Here is a 17,544-nt window from a genome sequence, read left to right on the forward strand (position 1 = left end):
TGGGGGTACAGGGGTTGGGGAGACACACAGAGCCACAGAGCAGTTTTCAGAAGTTCTTATTGAGGGGCAAGAAATCTTTCGACCTCAGAGCATGGGAGCAGAGATTGAGAGCAGTGACAGGAGTCTGCCACACACACACACCAATGCCACTGTGAATGACACCTGAAAGAGTCCCAGATGGAAACAACAAAGCCCACAACGGAGCACATTTTAGTAGTGACGAGTCCTCAGAGCCTTTACACTCTTTCTAAGATGGCAGCTTCAGCGCTGCCTACCTCCGGGCTAAGCCCAAGTCCAGCAGCAGAGGGTGGAGGAGGACAGAACCTGCAGGCAGCAGGGTTAGGCTGAGTGTGGGTCACCAGATGAACCCAAACATCCCCCCTCCCAGCCCACCCTGCACCCTGCCTGCTGCTGTTAGGGTGAGCAGCCTGGTAAAGCCTTCTCGTGGAGAAACAAGCACAGGGACACCTTTGGTGCGTACACTGGCAGGACGCAGAGCAGTGACCTCCCACTCCTTCCAGTGCAGATGGGTGTTGGGGCTGACGGACAAAGGGCAAGCAGCAGGAGATAATGGCGATGACGACAGGGAGCCAGCAATCATGTCCTTGCTCCACAACGTGGCGCAATTTGGACTAGAGGCTTCTACAACAACTCATCTACAAGATACATTCAGCAGCGGCACTAAGTGCTGTGGTTGGAAGCGTTCTCCTTCCTCCCTTTCCCTCCCCTTCTCTGACTGATGGGGAAAGGCCAGCAGCTCCAGAGCAGGCCTCTGTCTTTACTTTGTGACTTGATGGATGGCATGAGCCAGGTAGCCCACATTGCTTGATGCAACTCCTGCTACGGAGATTCGGCCGTCCTTCGTCATATAGATGGAGAACTCCTTTGTCAGCCGCTCCACCTGGGACGAAAGAGCAGAGTTCAAATTAAAGCCCCATCTCTATTCTGTTGTGGAGCGTGAATTTATACAGCTTGCTAGAATCGAACATAAGCTGGGTGCCAGCAGAGCCATCATCCAACCACCTGCGGAGCTCTGGGAAAGCAAGAGCTGCTGCTCAGCTCTCGGGCAACGTGCAAACCCTGCAGATGTTCAGCCAGGGTCACCTCAGAGCAGCACCAAGCGACTGCCAGATAAGCAGGATACATTTGCTTTCAACCTCCACAAGAACATCAGGAAGCAGAGCCAGACATGAGCCCCCCACGGTACTCCAGTTCTGCAGGCGGGGAAGATGCTCCTCTCTGAGAAGACCTGCCCCCGTGGGCTCATTCTGGCACCAGCACTCTGTATCTTTCTGGCAAGCATCACAAACAACACCTCGAGACCAGAGGAACCATGTTTACCTGCTCAGGCTTCAGCCCCGTGAAGCAAAACATGCCAATCTGGTCAGTGATGTGCTGCCAGTTGTGGGAAGATCCCTCTTTCTTGAGGTTGGACACCAGCTGAGTCCTCATGCTGATGATCCGGTCGGCCATGCCCTTCACCTCCACCAGCCTGACAAGTCAACCCAGTTACTGCTCAGAGCACAGCAGGGATGTGCCAACACAACTCCCTCCCCAGCTACCCAGAAAGCAATCTGTCTCCAACTGCAGGAGCCCTGCACCCCAAAAGCACCGGGTGTGCCATCAGTCATGGTCCATAGCCAACCACGGAACGGACACACAGCCATACCCACAGTTGAGAAAAGCCCACGCACTGTGAACCTCTTGCTCTGGCTGGACGACTACTTATTCGTTCCACTGCTGTTGGATGCCATTACCAGAGTCTCGGCAGCTCTCGCTTCTGAAAGATCTAGGAGAGCTGGGGGCTCCGGGCAGCACTGCCCAAAGCCCACATAAAATAGTATCTGGGGAGAACTAAGGGCACCCCCCAGTGCAGGCAGGCAGCCTCTGCTCCAATGCAGTGCAGCTAGGAGACATCTCTGCTGGATCATGCAAGGTGCCAGCCTGCCAAAGCAGTGTGGCCACAACACACAGCCAGCCTTTGTTCTGCACAGCCAGCTGCTGGAGCAGCACGGGCTGGCACCAGGAAAGAGGCTTAGGGCACCAGGGTGACATTCCTGTGTTTTAATTCCCAAGGGGCTTAAGCTTCTACTTCCCCTGATGTGAAACACAGCCGCAATGCCTCAGTTGGTTTTCTTTTGCACTCCTTTGACTAGCAGCTCCAGCAGCCTTCAACCCTAGGGAAGCTTTATCCTCCCCCCCACCCCCGAGTGTTTTCTGCCTCAGTAGCGCAAGGAAAACCCTTACATGCCAGGCCAGACTGATACTAGCTGGAGCAATCAGATCTGGGTGGGGATTTCCCTAGAGGAAAGCAGTAGCACGCGGCTTTGGCTGCAGCCTGAAGTAAGGGCTGCCCGCAGTGCAGCAAGCACAGCACAGGGCTACCACAGGGAGACGCCGCCTTGCTGCCGCGAGCTTCAGGAGCCCCTTCTTACCACTCCTTCCGTAGGTCAGGGGTGGTCAGGATGAGGGAGGCGATGCGGGCTCCGTTTATGGGTGGGTTGGAGTACATGGGACGGATGAGGATCTTCAGCTGTGATTCAACCCTCTTGGCTTCCTCTGCATCACGGCAGATCACCGTGAAGGCGCCCGCACGCTCTCCTGAAACACAGGCTGTCAGCTCCCAGCTTCTGCTCAAGGATGCCCAGGGCTGGGGCAGGACTCCTCCACGGAAAGACCTCCACCAGCTCCCAAGGGCTGCCTCCTGCGCTCTGTTCAATGCTGCAGGCTGGGCGCAGGCAGCAGTTGGAACTGAGAGGACGCGAAGCATCTCCACCAGGACACCCACCCCTAATCCGGAGAGATCTTCCACCCCAGCCACCCAACTCACCGTACAGCCCCATGTTCTTGGCGTAGGACTGGGACAGCACGACGTCGATGCCCTGCTCAATGAAGTGCCGCACAGCCCAGGCGTCCCTGTTGATGTCCCCGCTGGCAAAGCCCTGGTAGGCCATGTCAAAGTACGCGAGGAGGTTCCGTTTCTGCCAGCAAAGAAGCAACAGTGTGACTGAGTACCCAGATGAACCTTGCAAGGAGACACCAGGCACGTGAAACATCTTCCTGCATTTTTAATATGTGAGAACTGGGAGACTCCTCTTGAACTATCACCGCTCACTTTCTCACAGCTCTCTTCACAGAGCTGCTTCCCCCACCTTCCCAAAAGGTGCCAGCAGAAAGCCTGCTGCTCAGACAGGAGCTTTATGGGTGCCTCTGTCTGGCTCCTGCCTTCAGCACAGGAACTCCAGCCTGTAACTCGGTGACGACCAGACGTTACCCATTAAAGTACAGAGATGTGGCTTTCCTGTGAAATGCACAGCATCCCCAGGACACCCTCATGCCCACCTTCACCACGGATGCCAACTCCTTCCATTGCTCCTGCCGGGGATCCACTCCAGTGGGGTTGTGAGCACATGCGTGCAAGAGGATGATGCTCTTCTCTGGAATTTTCTAAGACAGACATTACAAGGAGTGATTAACAACATCTGAGCACTCTCCTCAGCCGCTGAAGTGAGACTGTTGCCCCAAGATGGTTTAGATGAGCAATGCAGAGCCACAACTCAGTGTCATCGGGCTCCTCACCACGTTTAGGTGAACAAAAGAAGCTCGCCCTTCTCCCCACATCACCTCCCTGCATCCAGGCGTGGAAAGCAACTCACAGAAATGTCCTCCATGGCACCTGTGAAGTCCAGGCTACACGTTTTGGGGTCGTAGTAGCGGTAAGCCTGAAGCTGCAGGCCAGCATCACGGAAGATGGGTGTGTGGTTGCCCCAGGACGGTTTGGGTAGATACACATCACGGCTAAACTTGAAGAACCGTTGCTGACGAAGAAAAAGACACCGTGTTCAAACAGACTGGCCAGATTCGAGCAGACAGAGAAAACCAAAGATTAAGCTCTTGTCAAAGGAGGTTCCTTCCTTCTCCACCCAGCCACTCACCAAGAAATTGGCTCCAATTCGCAGAGATCCAGTCCCAGAAATACCTTGCACAGTAACGTACTGCAAGGGAAAAAGAACACAAGGCTGTAAGCGGATGCAGTAGGATACAGGGAGCAGCCCAACCAACAGCAGCATTAGCAGCTGCACAGCCCTGCGGCTGCACACCCGAACAGGGACACGGGGCTGGAGGGGCAGGCAGCAGCAACTCCTGTTGCAGTGCAGGGAGTTGGACCTGTGGCAAGGTTCTGACCCCACCTTGGGAAGGGCTGCTTGCTAGGAAGCAGTTATCCTGGGGTGAGCCAGGATGTTGGATGTTAGGGGGAAGTTCTTCACAAGGAGAGTGGTTAGGCCCTGGAACGGGCTGCCCAGGGAGGTTGTGGATGCCCCGTCCTTGGACGTGTTCAAGGCCAGGTTGGACGGGGTCCTGGGCAACCTGATCTGAATGTGTGTGTTTGGTGGCCCTGCTAGGCAGGGGGGTTGGAACTACATGATCCTTGAGGTCCCTTCCAACCCGGGTGATTCTGTGAGCCAGCCAGCAGCTCTGCTGGGACCCACACCAGCCTTTCTGCTTCTGCCGGGTGCCCACGCAGCGACCACACGTCTCAGTGCTGCCCACCCACCGCTCCCCAGCCCGCTCCTCACCCGGCCACTCTTGAAGGCCTCACTGTTTTCACCCAGTGCGAGTTCTGCTGACGCTCGGGTGAAATCTGCCAGCCCTGCGATGGGCAAGTACTCCTTGTCCATCTTCTTAGATGCTATCATGGCCTCCGCCTGGAAAGGAGGACACGCATTCAGCACAGGAAGATTACCGCGGTGAGGACGGTGGCCAGCTCCACGCTGCTTCTCTTCACATTTGCTCACTCAAAAGGGTCAAAATTTGGCCCACAGGAGCTTCCCTCCACAGACCACAGCCCAGTAAAGCTGGGGCAGCAGCACGCATGTGGTGACACTCAGCTTTTACCACAGAGGCTGTTAAGTGTCAGACTGGCAGAGCCAGGGAACTGGGTGCCACTTCTGGCCCACTGTGAGTTAATGCTGCTGCACAGACACGTGTTTCTTTGCCCAAGCAAAGTCCTGCCGGACTGGGAGACTCAAATATTATGGAGAAGCAGAAAATGTCCGCTTTGGGAACCCTGCCTGTGCTCCCAGGGCAGCAGGACAAGCACAGCACCAAAAAGCTCCTCCTGTGACAGCACCCAGGCTGCCTGGTTGTGACACAGCTGCAGCACGTGCCGACCCAGGAAACGGAGGGCAAAGAATGGCTTTAAATCTCAAGCCAATGAGAACCAAGGACAACACATCCTCCCTACGCCAAAACCAGCCAGTGGATGCGCACTTCAGCTGGCAGCTATTTCTAACAGCCTCTTTCTAACACAGAGCCCCGAAAGGCTCCATAATCCCCTCCACGGCAGCGTCCACAGCTCCTTGGGCTGGAGTTTTAGACTGGCTTAAGGACAAGCTGGTAACAAAGGCTCAGCAGAGTTTTTAAGACTAATCCAGTAAGGGGACAACGTCAGCTCTTCCATCCCATGTGGGCCAGCCCAGGGAATGCCAGTTTATTCAAGAAACACCTTGGTGCTCAAAGCTGGTTCAAGGACTGCTGTCAGTCAGCAGTAAGTCAGATTTCCCTGGATGGGAATGGGGCACACAGGGTTTATCCTCTACTGCTTCAAAGCTGGCTGTATTGTGTCTCTAAAGCACTGGCACTGCTAACAGCCCTGCTCTGGGGCCAGGCTCACCTTGCGAACGCAGTTCAGGACGTACGGCTTCCCGTTGTCATCCCGGTAGGCTCCCACACCCAGGTTCATCTTCTTGGAGTTGGTGTCGCGCTTGAAAGCTTCGGTCACCCCCAGGATAGGGTCGGGGGGACCCATCTCCACGTGGGACCACCATGAGCTGAAGGGAAACAAGCTCAGAATCAGGCTGGAGAAGCGGGGATGGTGCTGTGCCCCGCAGCTTTCGGGTTTCTGGATCATTTGTGAAGGTGTGCATCACCACGGGGACATGAGCAGGAGTGTTGTGGGTCTGGCTGGGGACATGAGACCCAGTGTCACCTCTCAGATGGGCACAAGGAACAACACCTTCATGTGGACCTCGACAGGACACACAAATAGAGAGGAAAGCTCAAGGGGAATCCTGTCTTTAAGCCACAGTAAAAGGCACAGGCAGTGCCTATGGAGGATCACCCACATGAGCTGGCACTGCATTTTCCTTGGCAAAATGGGCAAACAGCCTCACTGCATTGAGCCTGAAGACACCCGGCTGCCTCCAAGCCACCAAGAGGTAGGAGTGGCCCTGCTTTCTCCATGTGCTGGCAGCATGTCAGCCCTAAAACTGCTGCCAGCTCCTCACGGCCCACAGGCTGCAGGTCATCCCACCCAGGGCACCTCAGACAGATGCAGCAATCACAGAATCACAGAATGGCCTGGGTTGCAAAGGAGCACAGTGCTCATCCAGTTCCAACCCCCTGCTGTGTGCAGGTCACCAACCAGCAGCCCAGGCTGCCCAGAGCCACATCCAGCCTGGCCTTGAATGCCTGCAGGGATGGGGCATCCACAGCCTCCTTGGGCAACCTGTGCCAGTGCCTCACCACCCTCTGGGGGAAAAACTTCCTCCTGATATCCAACCTAAACCTCCTCTGTCTCAGTTTAAAACCATTCCCCCTTGTCCTATCAAAGCACAAGTCCTTTTGCACAAAGCAATTCTTCCAAACACCCAGAAGGGCTGTTTTTCCTGCCACTATGTGAGAATCCTTCTTTGCTTTTTTTTTGGCTCAAAGCTTGCTTCCTGAAGTAGTTTGTTGAGGAGGCAAGTGATGGGTGCTGTGTGGCAATCAACGTCGCTGTGTGGACAATTTTCCATCTTTGGAGCTGTCTGCCTTTGGAAGATGGTGCTCAGGGCTGTTTGCTGGCGGAAGAACTAGCCTGTGACCAAATAACTCCTGTTTGCTATGGGAGGCTGGGGGATGAAGCCATTGTATCCTGCGAAGGCAAGATGCAAGTTGGTGCCTCCCTGCTTCCTCTTATCTGCTGGCAAGGCCAGGAAGAGAAGAACAAAGGAGTTTCCTGCTGAGGCCCCAGAGCCAGAAGCTGCCACTCCAAGGAGAGCTGACTCAACCACTTTGGATTTGAGCTGTCACTGCAAAGACAGCTGACTCGACCACTCTGAAACTATTGAAAAGGGGCCATCATCACCATGGTCGTCAACAGGACAACTCTGCCTGACGACCCACCGCTACTGAGGATCAAAGACTGAACTACGAACCTCGCTGGATCCATGGTGGTGACTCTGTCCCTCTTGCTGCCTATAAAGACTCCTTGCCTCTTCTTTTCTATCTTTTCTATCGCCCTCCTTCCCTTCCCCCATTACCCTGATTCATAATAGCGTCCGTCCTCCCCTTCCCCATTTCCCTAGTTAACATTTGTAATGAACTGGTCGGACCAACATTTGAACCGTTGCTTCTTAATCTCATGCCGGGTATGGAGATAATAAAAGAACCTCCTCTCCCTCCTAGAAATTGGAGCGAGACATTTATTTAATGGCGTAGTCGGCAGGATACCCGCTGTGAGAGTGTTGTCCTTCCTGATATAGTTTGAAACTTTTTTTTCTGTGTGCACCTCCTGGAGTTGCAAGGAGCGATAGTTTTGAAAATGTAGACGTGAGTCCTTCCCCAGGAAGACTGCTCCATGTTCTGAAACTTTACCTTTCATGTGTGTACCCCTCGGGCACGTATTTTGAATACTTGCATTTTGTTTAATACGTGTGTGCCTCCTCGGGAAGACCTCTCTGGTTATTTGGTAACTGAAGTGCAAAACTTGAACCTTTTGCGTGTGTGTGTGTGTGTGTCTGCATGCCCGCGCCTCTTGGGGAAGTGAGGAAGTGATATTTTTTTTACTTAAACGTGTGTGCCTCTCCAAGAAATTTTATTTACTCTATTGAAACCTAGAAAGTGTTGCTTTAGCTTCACATTTTTTGTGCTCCCCCAAAGAAAGGGAGGAGTGACTGGAGCATTTGCATTTGTTCAGTTGTGGTGTATCTCCCTGGGAGGAACGGTGAGGAGTAACTGAGCTTTTGAATACGTGAACCTCCTCCTCCCTTAGTGTAGATCTTTCATTGTATTAAGAAATGAGTAACAGTATTGCCAGTATGAAAAGTGAAGATGTGTTATTTGACCTTTGAGAAAAGCATGGTGCTCGTCCCTCTTTATCAGGGGTGGACTGGGCACGCCAAAATTGGCATAATTTGCAGAGTGTTTGGGACCGCATGAGTGTCTTACAGAATGAGGCTCGTTCATGAGCTGGAAAAGGAAAGGCAGCCGTGGAGTTCCGAGATGAAAAGCATTCGGCAGAAACCCAAGCTATACAAGCACTGCAGGAATCGATTAAAGTAACACAAGAACTGGTGAAAACTCTGCAGAATCAAATAGTGAACCTGGAGGAACAACTAGAAAGAGAGAAATGTAATTCGGCTTTGTTGCAAATGGCTTTTAAGGAACTGCTAACGTGTCAGCATGCCAGCCATACCTCACCCACAGTTTGCCTCGAGAAAAAAATTTTCCTCAGTTGGAACTACCAGGAATGAAGGAAAAGCTAGATTAATTAGAAACTCCAATAGCCCCATTGCGTCCTTTGATAAAAACTGAATACACATTTGGTAACAGTGAGGATCTAGATCCTCAAATGAATGTTAAAGAAATTCCCTTCCCAGCCACTGAACTGGCGAAATTGAAGAAAGATTTCAGCCGCTCTCCAAAGGAATCAGAGACACAATATGTATGGAGGGTGAGTCTCACTGGTGGCGACCAGATTCGGTTAACAGAAAAGGAAGCAGGTTATCGGGGACCAGGAGTATTTCTAATTACTGGTAACAATCGTGCTCCCTGGCCATTAACGCAAAGGGCTGCCTATTGGGCAGGTGGTCTCAACCCTTTAGAAAGGGGAGACCCTCTTGCCATTACTGGAACTACTGACCAATTAGTAGAAAGCGTTCAAAAGGCTGCTTGTCTCCAACTGATGTATGATAGAAAGCTGCAGCCACATCATGAATCGCCCATGATGATGCCCCTTGATCCTGAGGGAATGACTCCTTTAATTAGAGGGCTTCCAGAATCACTGAAACCCATAGGCATACAATTGCAAGCAAGGGTACAAGCTATGTCACAGGGAGAAAGAACCCGGGCAGTGTTAGAAGAAACTGTAACCCCCAACCATCTGCAGTCAGGCTGCAAAGTATGGACGTGGGGAGAGGTTGCCCAAGAGTGAATTAACTATGGAAGGAAATATGGGCCAGTGGTTTCTTCCTCCATTAAATTTGAGCCAAGGGAAGTACGACTTGCAGCAGTCAGCCTTGCCCCCAGGCCTCCTGGCCCAAAGCTCAGTGGGACTGGAAGGGTCTCACTGTCAGTAAAAACAGGTAGGAGAAATATTGATCATAAACGTAATTGTCTCTGGACACTGGGCTGGCACAAGGGTGTTCCACGAGATCTGATGAACGGATTACCCACTGTCAGCTTAGAGAAATTAGTTAACTGGTGGCCAGAACAAAAGCTCCAGAATCTCGAGGAAAGCAAAACCCCAGGTCGTAGGGTCTCTCCCAGGGAACCTGAACGGCTCTCCAAGCCATTACAAAACTGATGTCTTCGCCCCTCCAAGGGCGGATGCATGAGAAAGCTCACAACAAAGGGAAGCAAGATCCTCGATTTAACACCTTTTGCCAAAGGCCTCACCACCATTACCAGTCATCCCCATAAGTCACCACCCAGTGGCTGATAAGCCAGGGAAATACTTTTACCTGCCTGGCCAGACTGTATCAATTGACTCAGCTAACCTGAGGCCGGTTTCACTAAACTTAATGGAATCCCTTAACAAATATCTTTGGAAGGCTAAAGACACCCCGAAAAAGGAATATGAAATCAACACTTGCTGGATTGTTCCCTCATTTTTTAACCCTATTAACAAAGCCCCAAAAGGGCAAGTTTGTGTCTTGTTTTATTTCACAGAAGATCCCCGTGGGACCTTGACAGAACACTATAAGGCTAATAGCTGATTTTAGCTATTTGTGTTTTGTGACAGAAATACTGTAGATTTGATCATGCTAGAACACTGAATGTATCTCTTGATTACATTTTTTGGTTGCAATAGTGTTATGTTTTGTGTTGTGTGTGTAGGTGATGATTGGTATCAGTCCTTGGAGCTGTTAAACTTCACAACTGGGTTCAGGGTTTTTTACAGCTCATCCTGGCTTACTGGCACTCCCTGCACAGTGATGCCATTTCTTTTGACTCCTTCTTTCACCCCTTTTTACCAAACTGATTATGATTTGCATGTAACTCCTCCACAGTGTTTCCAAATTCCTAACAAACTGGGAAATTAATCAAGGGACTCATCTAATATCTATTAGATGTGGTCACAAAAGAAATCTATCATAAAGCCTTTTGCACTGATGCTTTTCAGTGTCACACCAGTCCAGGAGTTCCATCCAAAACACGGCTGTTGGGAAGTGCCTAAGTTTTCATAAGAGATGTGTGTGTTTCTGGGATGACCCCCTGTGATGGTTGGTGCTGTGGGGTGTCCTGCACACACTGTCCTGTGAAAAGTTCTGTGGACTGTAACAATACTTGAACTTGCCAAACTAATATTTGTATCTCTTAGCATTTGAATTGCTTTGGAAATGCTCAAGTGTAAAGTTCTCGAGACACTGAATCATCTTGGAAAACATTCCATGGCAAGGCCACACGTTGTCAAATTAGACTGGATATGCTTTTAGTAAATTAACTGAAGTGTAATATTGTCTGGCTATTCATAAACACCACAACCTCTACTGAAGAATTCCCATCTGGATCCTGGCTTACACTGGGAGTTCCTGGGTGGGGAAAGCAGCTGACACAAATACCTCAGTTTGTTTTACCTATTTATTATTATTATTGGTCATTGCCACATGTATGGTTGTCTCTTTTCACTTTCCACCTTTTATTCATCATGTCACATTCATGTCACCACTCCTGAGGTGTCACCAAGTGGTGTCTGTGGCAAATTGAATGATTCTAATTGTTGTCTGAAGATTGATGATAATGGTGACGTTGTTAAACCAATTGCCCAGGGTATACAGAAAATAGCCCATGTTCCTGTCCAAACCTGGGAAAGCCTGGATGTTGACTTCTTTTCCTGGCTTCCAGGTGGCCCATGGGTCAAACGTATCCTATTTTATCTACTGTGTGTTGTTGCAACTCTTATGTTTGTACCCTGTATGATTCCATGTTTTATTCAACTGATACACGTGTTGTATCCTCCATGTACTTTGTAACCACTTCAACTGATGATGCACAACAGATCAGGGCAACATTTGTAACCAAGCCCAAGAAATCTACTGTAGTAATTGTGTAACGATTATCTTCCCCTTCTCCCCCCTCCTCCTTCCCTCCTGCTTCTTTGCTGTCTTTTTATTTTCTGCCTTTTCCTCACCACCATGGAGGGTCACTTATGCTTCACTTCAAGCAATCTTTGAGCCACGGGGTGGTGTGAGAATCCTTCTTTGCTTTTTTTTTTGCTATGGGAGGCTGGGGGATGAAGCCATTGTATCCTGCGAAGGCAAGATGCAAGTTGGTGCCTCCCTGCTTCCTCTTATCTGCTGGCAAGGCCAGGAAGAGAAGAACAAAGGAGTTTCCTGCTGAGGCCCCAGAGCCAGAAGCTGCCACTGCAAGGAGAGCTGACTCAACCACTTTGGATTTGAGCTGTCACTGCAAAGACAGCTGACTCGACCACTCTGAAACTATTGAAAAGGGGCCATCATCACCATGGTCGTCAACAGGACAACTCTGCCTGACGACCCACCGCTACTGAGGATCAAAGACTGAACTACGAACCTCACTGGATCCATGGTGGTGACTCTGTCCCTCTTGCTTCCTATAAAGACTCCTTGCTTCCTCTTTTCTATCTTTTCTATCGCCCTCCTTCCCTTCCCCCATTACCCTGATTCATAATAGCGTCCATCCTCCCCTTCCCCATTTCCCTAATTACCATTTGTAATGAACTGGTCGGACCAACATTTGAACCGTTGCTTCTTAATCTCGCGCCGGGTATGGAGATAATAAAAGAACCTCCTCTCCCTCCTAGAAATTGGAGCAAGACACACTATTGGATTTCTCTTCCCTGCCCACTCCAGGACAGATGTTGGAGCCAAATGCTGCTCTCCTAGAAGTAGCACAGGGTGCCTTCTTCCCCACACAAGGACTGACAAGCTCCAAAGCAAAGGTGTGCTTCCTTGCAGCCAAGCACAAGCCCTGCTCACGTCAGCAGGAGTCCCAGGAGCCACCCGCCCTGCTGGCACGGCATCCTGAAGGCACAGAACTTCTCTGGATGTCAACAACAGCACACCAGGCCACGCTATAAAAATAAATCTGTCATCCCAGTCCCACGTTCAGGCCTGTGCAGCGCACAGAGCGAGGTGGCTCTGCAGCAGCTCCAACCCGCAGGCAGGATTGCTTTGGGTTGGAAGGGAAAGGATGAGTCCACGCAGCTCCAGGCATCCTGACGCACAGCACTGTGCAGACTCCCTGCTTGGTGAGGCATGCAGCACAGCACAGCTTGGCTGTTAGCTCCACTGGGACAGGATTCAGCCTTGAGAGCTAAAGGAGAAACCCAGCAAGCCAGCTCCTAATGCTGCCCCGTGACAGCTTCACAAAGCCTGGAAGGGGTAACGTTACATGGGAATGCTGCCCAGGTAGAAGCAGGCAGCTTGGGTGCCAGCACGACCAGCAGAACTCCCAAAGCCATTTCTCCTCCCCCTCAGTCCATTTCAGGTCTGTCTGAGCCATTACAACACCAACACGCTCACGCATGCAGGCTGCTCCTCGTGGCGCCCAAAGCTCACTGCCCTGCCCCGCTTCCTCCCAGCATCGCAGCACTTCCAAACCAAACGCCTCCGCTTCCATTTTCCAGCGCCGTGGAAAAAAGGCACAACCAAGGCAGAGACACCTCAGGAAGTTTAAAAATGGAAGACGCTAAGACCGCTAAGCGTAGAGGTAATTAAGAGAGGTAATTAAGACTCGTTAAGTACAGGAGGATGAGTCAGTGGTGCCCCACAGGCTGGCCCTGTGCTGTGTGTGCGGTTGGGTCTCAGGGCTGCCCTTCAGCCAGGCTGCTCACAAGGGGCTCACTGTGTTTGAGCTCCCAATCCTGCAAACACTTCAGCACGTCACCAGCTCCAACGTGGAGCACTACAATTATTGCTGATCCTGCTGGCATTTACCTAAGCTTCGGCACCCCAGAGTTAAGTGCTTTTATCCTGAGCCTATCAGCTTAGAGAAGGTTTAGGGCTTGATTTTCCCCTTCTTGGCTTCAGGATTTTGGGGTGAAGGCAGCAGAACGACTCCTCTGCTGCTTTTGGGGAGCTGAGCTGGCAGGGAAAAGGGGAAACAGGAGAGAACAGCCCATGCTGGGTTCTTCAAACACATCACAACACCCAGGAGAGCAGAGCCAAAGCCTTCCCAAACCCTGACACGTTGCTACCCCCACGTCCCTGTAACGCGCTGTCACTGCACTGCCTTGCACTCCATTTCTGGCATTTAAATGAGCACTGGTCTCAAATAAAGGTCAAAGTTATAAACTGCACAACCTCTCTGCCCACACATCAGGGGTGGAGGCACCTCGGTGCCCAAACCCAAAGGAAAACAAGCTGAAGCTGCAGCTGCACTACCTAAGGTACATCCAGCGTGAGCAGAATGCGTTTCCATCCACTTGTGGACACGAGGGAGTCAGCGCTGGGATGCAAAGCAGAGCTCTCGTTCCAGAAGCCTTCTGCCTTTTGGTTTGGTCAGGATCCTCATCAAGCAGCAGCACTGGTTAGAAGTATATGCGGAATGTGTGGCTCATGGGCTCAGGCAGGCACACAAAGCAGCTTTCCTCTGGGCAAGCAAGTACTCACAGGTTTCCTTCCTTGGGAGCCCATCCCCACAGCAGATGGATCCCAAAGCCTCTGCCAAATCCCTGCAGCAGCTCTGCAAGCCCAAGCAGGGTGCAGAGGCCAAAGGCCAGAGCAAATATTTGCAAGAGAACGACACCAAAAGGCTGCAAGCCTAAAGGGCTGCTGGCCCAGAGGCTGCAGAAAGCCGCCCATCAAATAAAGGCATTTACAGCAGCCGTCTGCTGACCCAGTAGGGCTGAGCATTGCCCATCCCTGATGCACTTCCGTATACCAAAGGAGTGCTTTAACTGCTTTGGATCTCACCACCTCTGTCCTGATTTCAGGTTGCCTCCATCTGAGCACATTAAAGTGGAGTTAATGAAGATAAGCAAACAGAAAAATGCTGAGCAACCCCGTGCACAACGCACGCTGCACAAAGGCTCCTCACCTACAGCAGAGCTGGCACGGCCTGCATTGCTTTCAGGTGACCTAGATCCAATTTGCTAATTTACAGCTGTGCAGTGATCCTGAGCAAAGGAAAGCTACGGCCAGGAGGCTGCTACAGGGTGGGCACAGGACCAAGGGGTCCAAGGGCACAACCCACAGGTGCAATTGTAGGCCACTACAGGGCAAGCACAGCACCAAGAGGTCTAAGGGCACAACCCACAGACACAATAGCTGTCGATAAGAGCCAGAATGCAGTGTCTGGAGCAGCTGGGACTGGGGGCATTCACCTCACCAGGCAGCGAGGGGCTGTGCAGGGCAGAATGGGGTAAATAAGTATCTAACACTCTTCTGGATCTGCTGCAATGAGGAAACCTTGCTTTCCTCACTGCCCCAGGCTGGGAATGGCTCCCTGCAGCCCACCAAGGCCAGCACAGATTGGGAGGCTTCATCCTGAACAGCAGCAAGGCTCAGATCCCCCAGCATGTGCTGCTTTTCAGCCACAAGACCAAGGGATCCAAGCACACAACCCATAGATGCAATACACACAGATGAAAGCCTGAACACCGCAGCAGGAGCAGCAGCGCATGCAGCTCCTTGCAGGTTCCAGCTGTGCCCTGCGTCCTCGTGTCCATCCCTGTCTTCATGTCCATGTCCCTGTGTTCATCCCCAGTCTCAGGTCCACACCTCTGTCCCCACACTCATCCCCACCCTCGTGTCCATACCCCTGCCCCTGTGTCCCCAGGCCTCGTGCTCCTACCTCAGATCCTACTTCCCTTGGCCCCATGGCCATATATCTCTGTCCCCATGCCCATTGGCCCCAAGTCCATATCCCTGTCCCTATGTCCCTTGGCCTCAAGCCCACACCCCAGTCCTAGTGTCCCTCGGCCCCATGTCCATTGGCCCCATGTCCATATTCCTGGCCCCATATCTCTTGGCCCCACATCCATACCCTTGGCCCTATGTCCATTGGCCCCATGTCCAAATCCCAGTCCCTGTGTCCCCTGGCCTCATGCCTTCACCCCAGAACTCATGTTCCTTGGTCCCACATCCATATCACTGTCCCCACGTCCACATCCCAGCCCCCATGCCCATATCCTTGTCCCCATGTCCATTGGTCCCATACCACATCCCAGCCCCCATGCCCATACCCTTGTCCCCATCCCAGTTCCCGTGTCCCCCTGTCCTGGTATCCATCCCTGTCCCTGTGTCCATACCCACGTCCCTGTCCCGGTGTCCCCATGCCTCACACCCACATCCCCATCCCTGTCACATTCCTGTGTCTCCTGGCCTCCTTTCCATTCCTATCCCCACATCGCTGCCCGCAGTCCCACAGCAGAACCTCCCCCCACTGCTCGCCCCCCCACACGCCCTCCACGGCGGCTCCTCAAGGGCAGCGGAGGGAAGCGGGGGGGAGGGGGGGTGGCCGCAACCAATCAGAATGCGCGCCCCCCGACTCCCTTCGCCCGCCGGCCAATCAGCGCGCCGTCCCCACGGCGACCCCCTTCCCGCCCCCGAGCCCCCCAGAACCGGGAACGGGTCCCCCGGCCGCAGGGACACGCTTCCTTCTCGGGAGGGACCCCTCTCGAGGACCCCCCCTTTCCAGCCTGGCGGCACGGAAGTCGCTCCCGGGGCCCGAACCGCCGTCAGCCCTCACCTGGCGCGGGCGGTGGCGGCGGCGCGAAGCGGGGCGCTGAGGAGGAGGCGGCTCTGCAGCAGCGCCATGGTGGCAGCGTGCGGATGGCTCTGAGCGCGGCGCCGGCCCTGCTTGGCTCCGCCCCGCGCATGCGCCTTTCAACGCGCTTCGCCTAACAGCGCCCCCTGGCGGCCGGGAGGGCTCCGTGCGTCGCGCCCCGCAGGGGGCTGGAATTGGGCAGGGTTATATCGGGCTGTGGTGGGCAGCACTGGGCTGTGCTGGGCTCTGTACGGTTCGTTCAGGGTTGTTCTGAACCATGCCGGGCTGTGCGAGATTGTACTGTATCATACTGAGCCATGCTGGGCCGTACAGAGCTGTACTGCATCACGCCCTGCCACGCTAAGCTGCACTGCACTGGGTCATACTGGGCTGTACTGGGTCATACTGGGCTGTACAGGGACATGCAGGGCTGTATGGGGCTGTGCATGACTGCACTGCAGCATGCTGGGTTATACTTGTGTTAGACTGGACACAAGGGTTTATGTTGCTCCACATGGGGTTATACTGGGCTCTACAGGGCCATACTGCACCATGGAGAACAGTGGTCCATGCAGGGCTGCACTGGTCCATATTGGGCTGCGGAGAGCTGTACTGCTGCACACAAGGCCACCCTGGGCTGTACAAGGTTGTACTGGACCATACTGGTCTGTACTTATCTCTATTGTACTGTATTGGACTCTGCTGGTCCATGGACTCTGCTCCGCCGTGCGTACATGGGTTGTACCAGGCAGTACAGGGACATACGGGGGTGTAAGGGAGTGAACTTCAGCACATTGGCTGTATGGAGCTGCGCTTATGCTTTACGGGGCCATATGAGTTTGTATTACGCCATACTGGGCCATACTGGTCTCTACAGTGCCACGAACTGGACCATGCAAAGCACTGCACTGCTCCGTGTTGGGCTGTAGAGGGCTGCACTGCACCGTGCAGAGCTGAACCGGAGCGTGTAGGGTCATACTGGGCTGCGCAGGGCTGGCCTGGGTCGTACTGGTCTGTTCTATACCATATAGGGACCTGCTGGGCCATGCAGGACTGTGCTTCACCATACATACATGGGCTATAGCAGATAGCGTGGGGGCAAATCAGGACTGCCCTGCAGTGTACCGGCTCATACTGGGCTGTACTTGTGTTATACTGGGCCACATGGGCTGCACTGCACTCCATGGGGATATACTGGGCCATACTGGTACAAGAACAGCCTGGAGGCCTTCTGTGATGGAGTGATGGCATTGGTGGATAAAGGAACGGCAACTGATGTCAGCTACCTGGGCCCATGAAAGGCCTTTGATATGGTCTCACACCACTCCTTATCTCTGAATTGGAGAGATATGGGTTCAAAGGGTGCTCTGTTGGGTGAGTAAGGAGTTAGTTGGAAGGTCACAGCCAGAGGGTTGTGGTCAGTGGCTCAATGGCCAGCTGGAAGCTGGTGGTGGGTGGTGTCCACCATGGGGACCAGTACTCAAATGAGTGACACAGATGATGCATCCAATGCACGCTTGGCAAGATGATGGTTGACACGAGGCTGAGCAATGGAGCTGACACCATTGTGCCATTGTGGTCCCCTGTGTG

The 17,544-nt window shown here is 52.8% G+C and overlaps 1 protein-coding gene across 1 annotated transcript; it reads right to left on the reverse strand.

The window, feature by feature from the left end:
- Positions 1-40: 40 nt before the first annotated feature.
- Positions 41-16,075, reverse strand: GOT2 (glutamic-oxaloacetic transaminase 2). Its single transcript, XM_052685427.1, has 10 exons — positions 15,937-16,075; positions 5,675-5,831; positions 4,578-4,706; positions 3,936-3,995; positions 3,657-3,818; positions 3,343-3,447; positions 2,831-2,981; positions 2,436-2,601; positions 1,342-1,492; positions 41-901 (listed from the first exon to the last, which is right to left on the reverse strand). Exons 1-10 carry the CDS (start codon positions 16,002-16,004, stop codon positions 779-781), a joined length of 1,272 nt encoding a protein of 423 aa, XP_052541387.1. The 5' UTR covers positions 16,005-16,075; the 3' UTR covers positions 41-778.
- Positions 16,076-17,544: the final 1,469 nt, after the last annotated feature.

Source organism: Tympanuchus pallidicinctus, unplaced genomic scaffold (genome assembly GCF_026119805.1).
Source record: "Tympanuchus pallidicinctus isolate F22 unplaced genomic scaffold, pur_lepc_1.0 scaffold22, whole genome shotgun sequence".
In the NCBI taxonomy this organism is placed as follows: Eukaryota; Metazoa; Chordata; class Aves; order Galliformes; family Phasianidae; genus Tympanuchus; species Tympanuchus pallidicinctus.

Excerpts from the sequence above, each read along its gene's own strand:
- GOT2 (XM_052685427.1), bottom strand. The coding sequence starts at position 16,004 with ATGGCGCTGCTGCAGAGCCGCCTCCTCCTCAGCGCCCCGCTTCGCGCC. Across the intron at positions 2,982-3,342 it reads AGTTGGCATCCGTGGTGAAG|AAACGGAACCTCCTCGCGTA; the intron begins GTGGGCATGAGG and ends CTTTGCTGGCAG. Across the intron at positions 902-1,341 it reads CGGGGCTGAAGCCTGAGCAG|GTGGAGCGGCTGACAAAGGA; the intron begins GTAAACATGGTT and ends CTTTCGTCCCAG.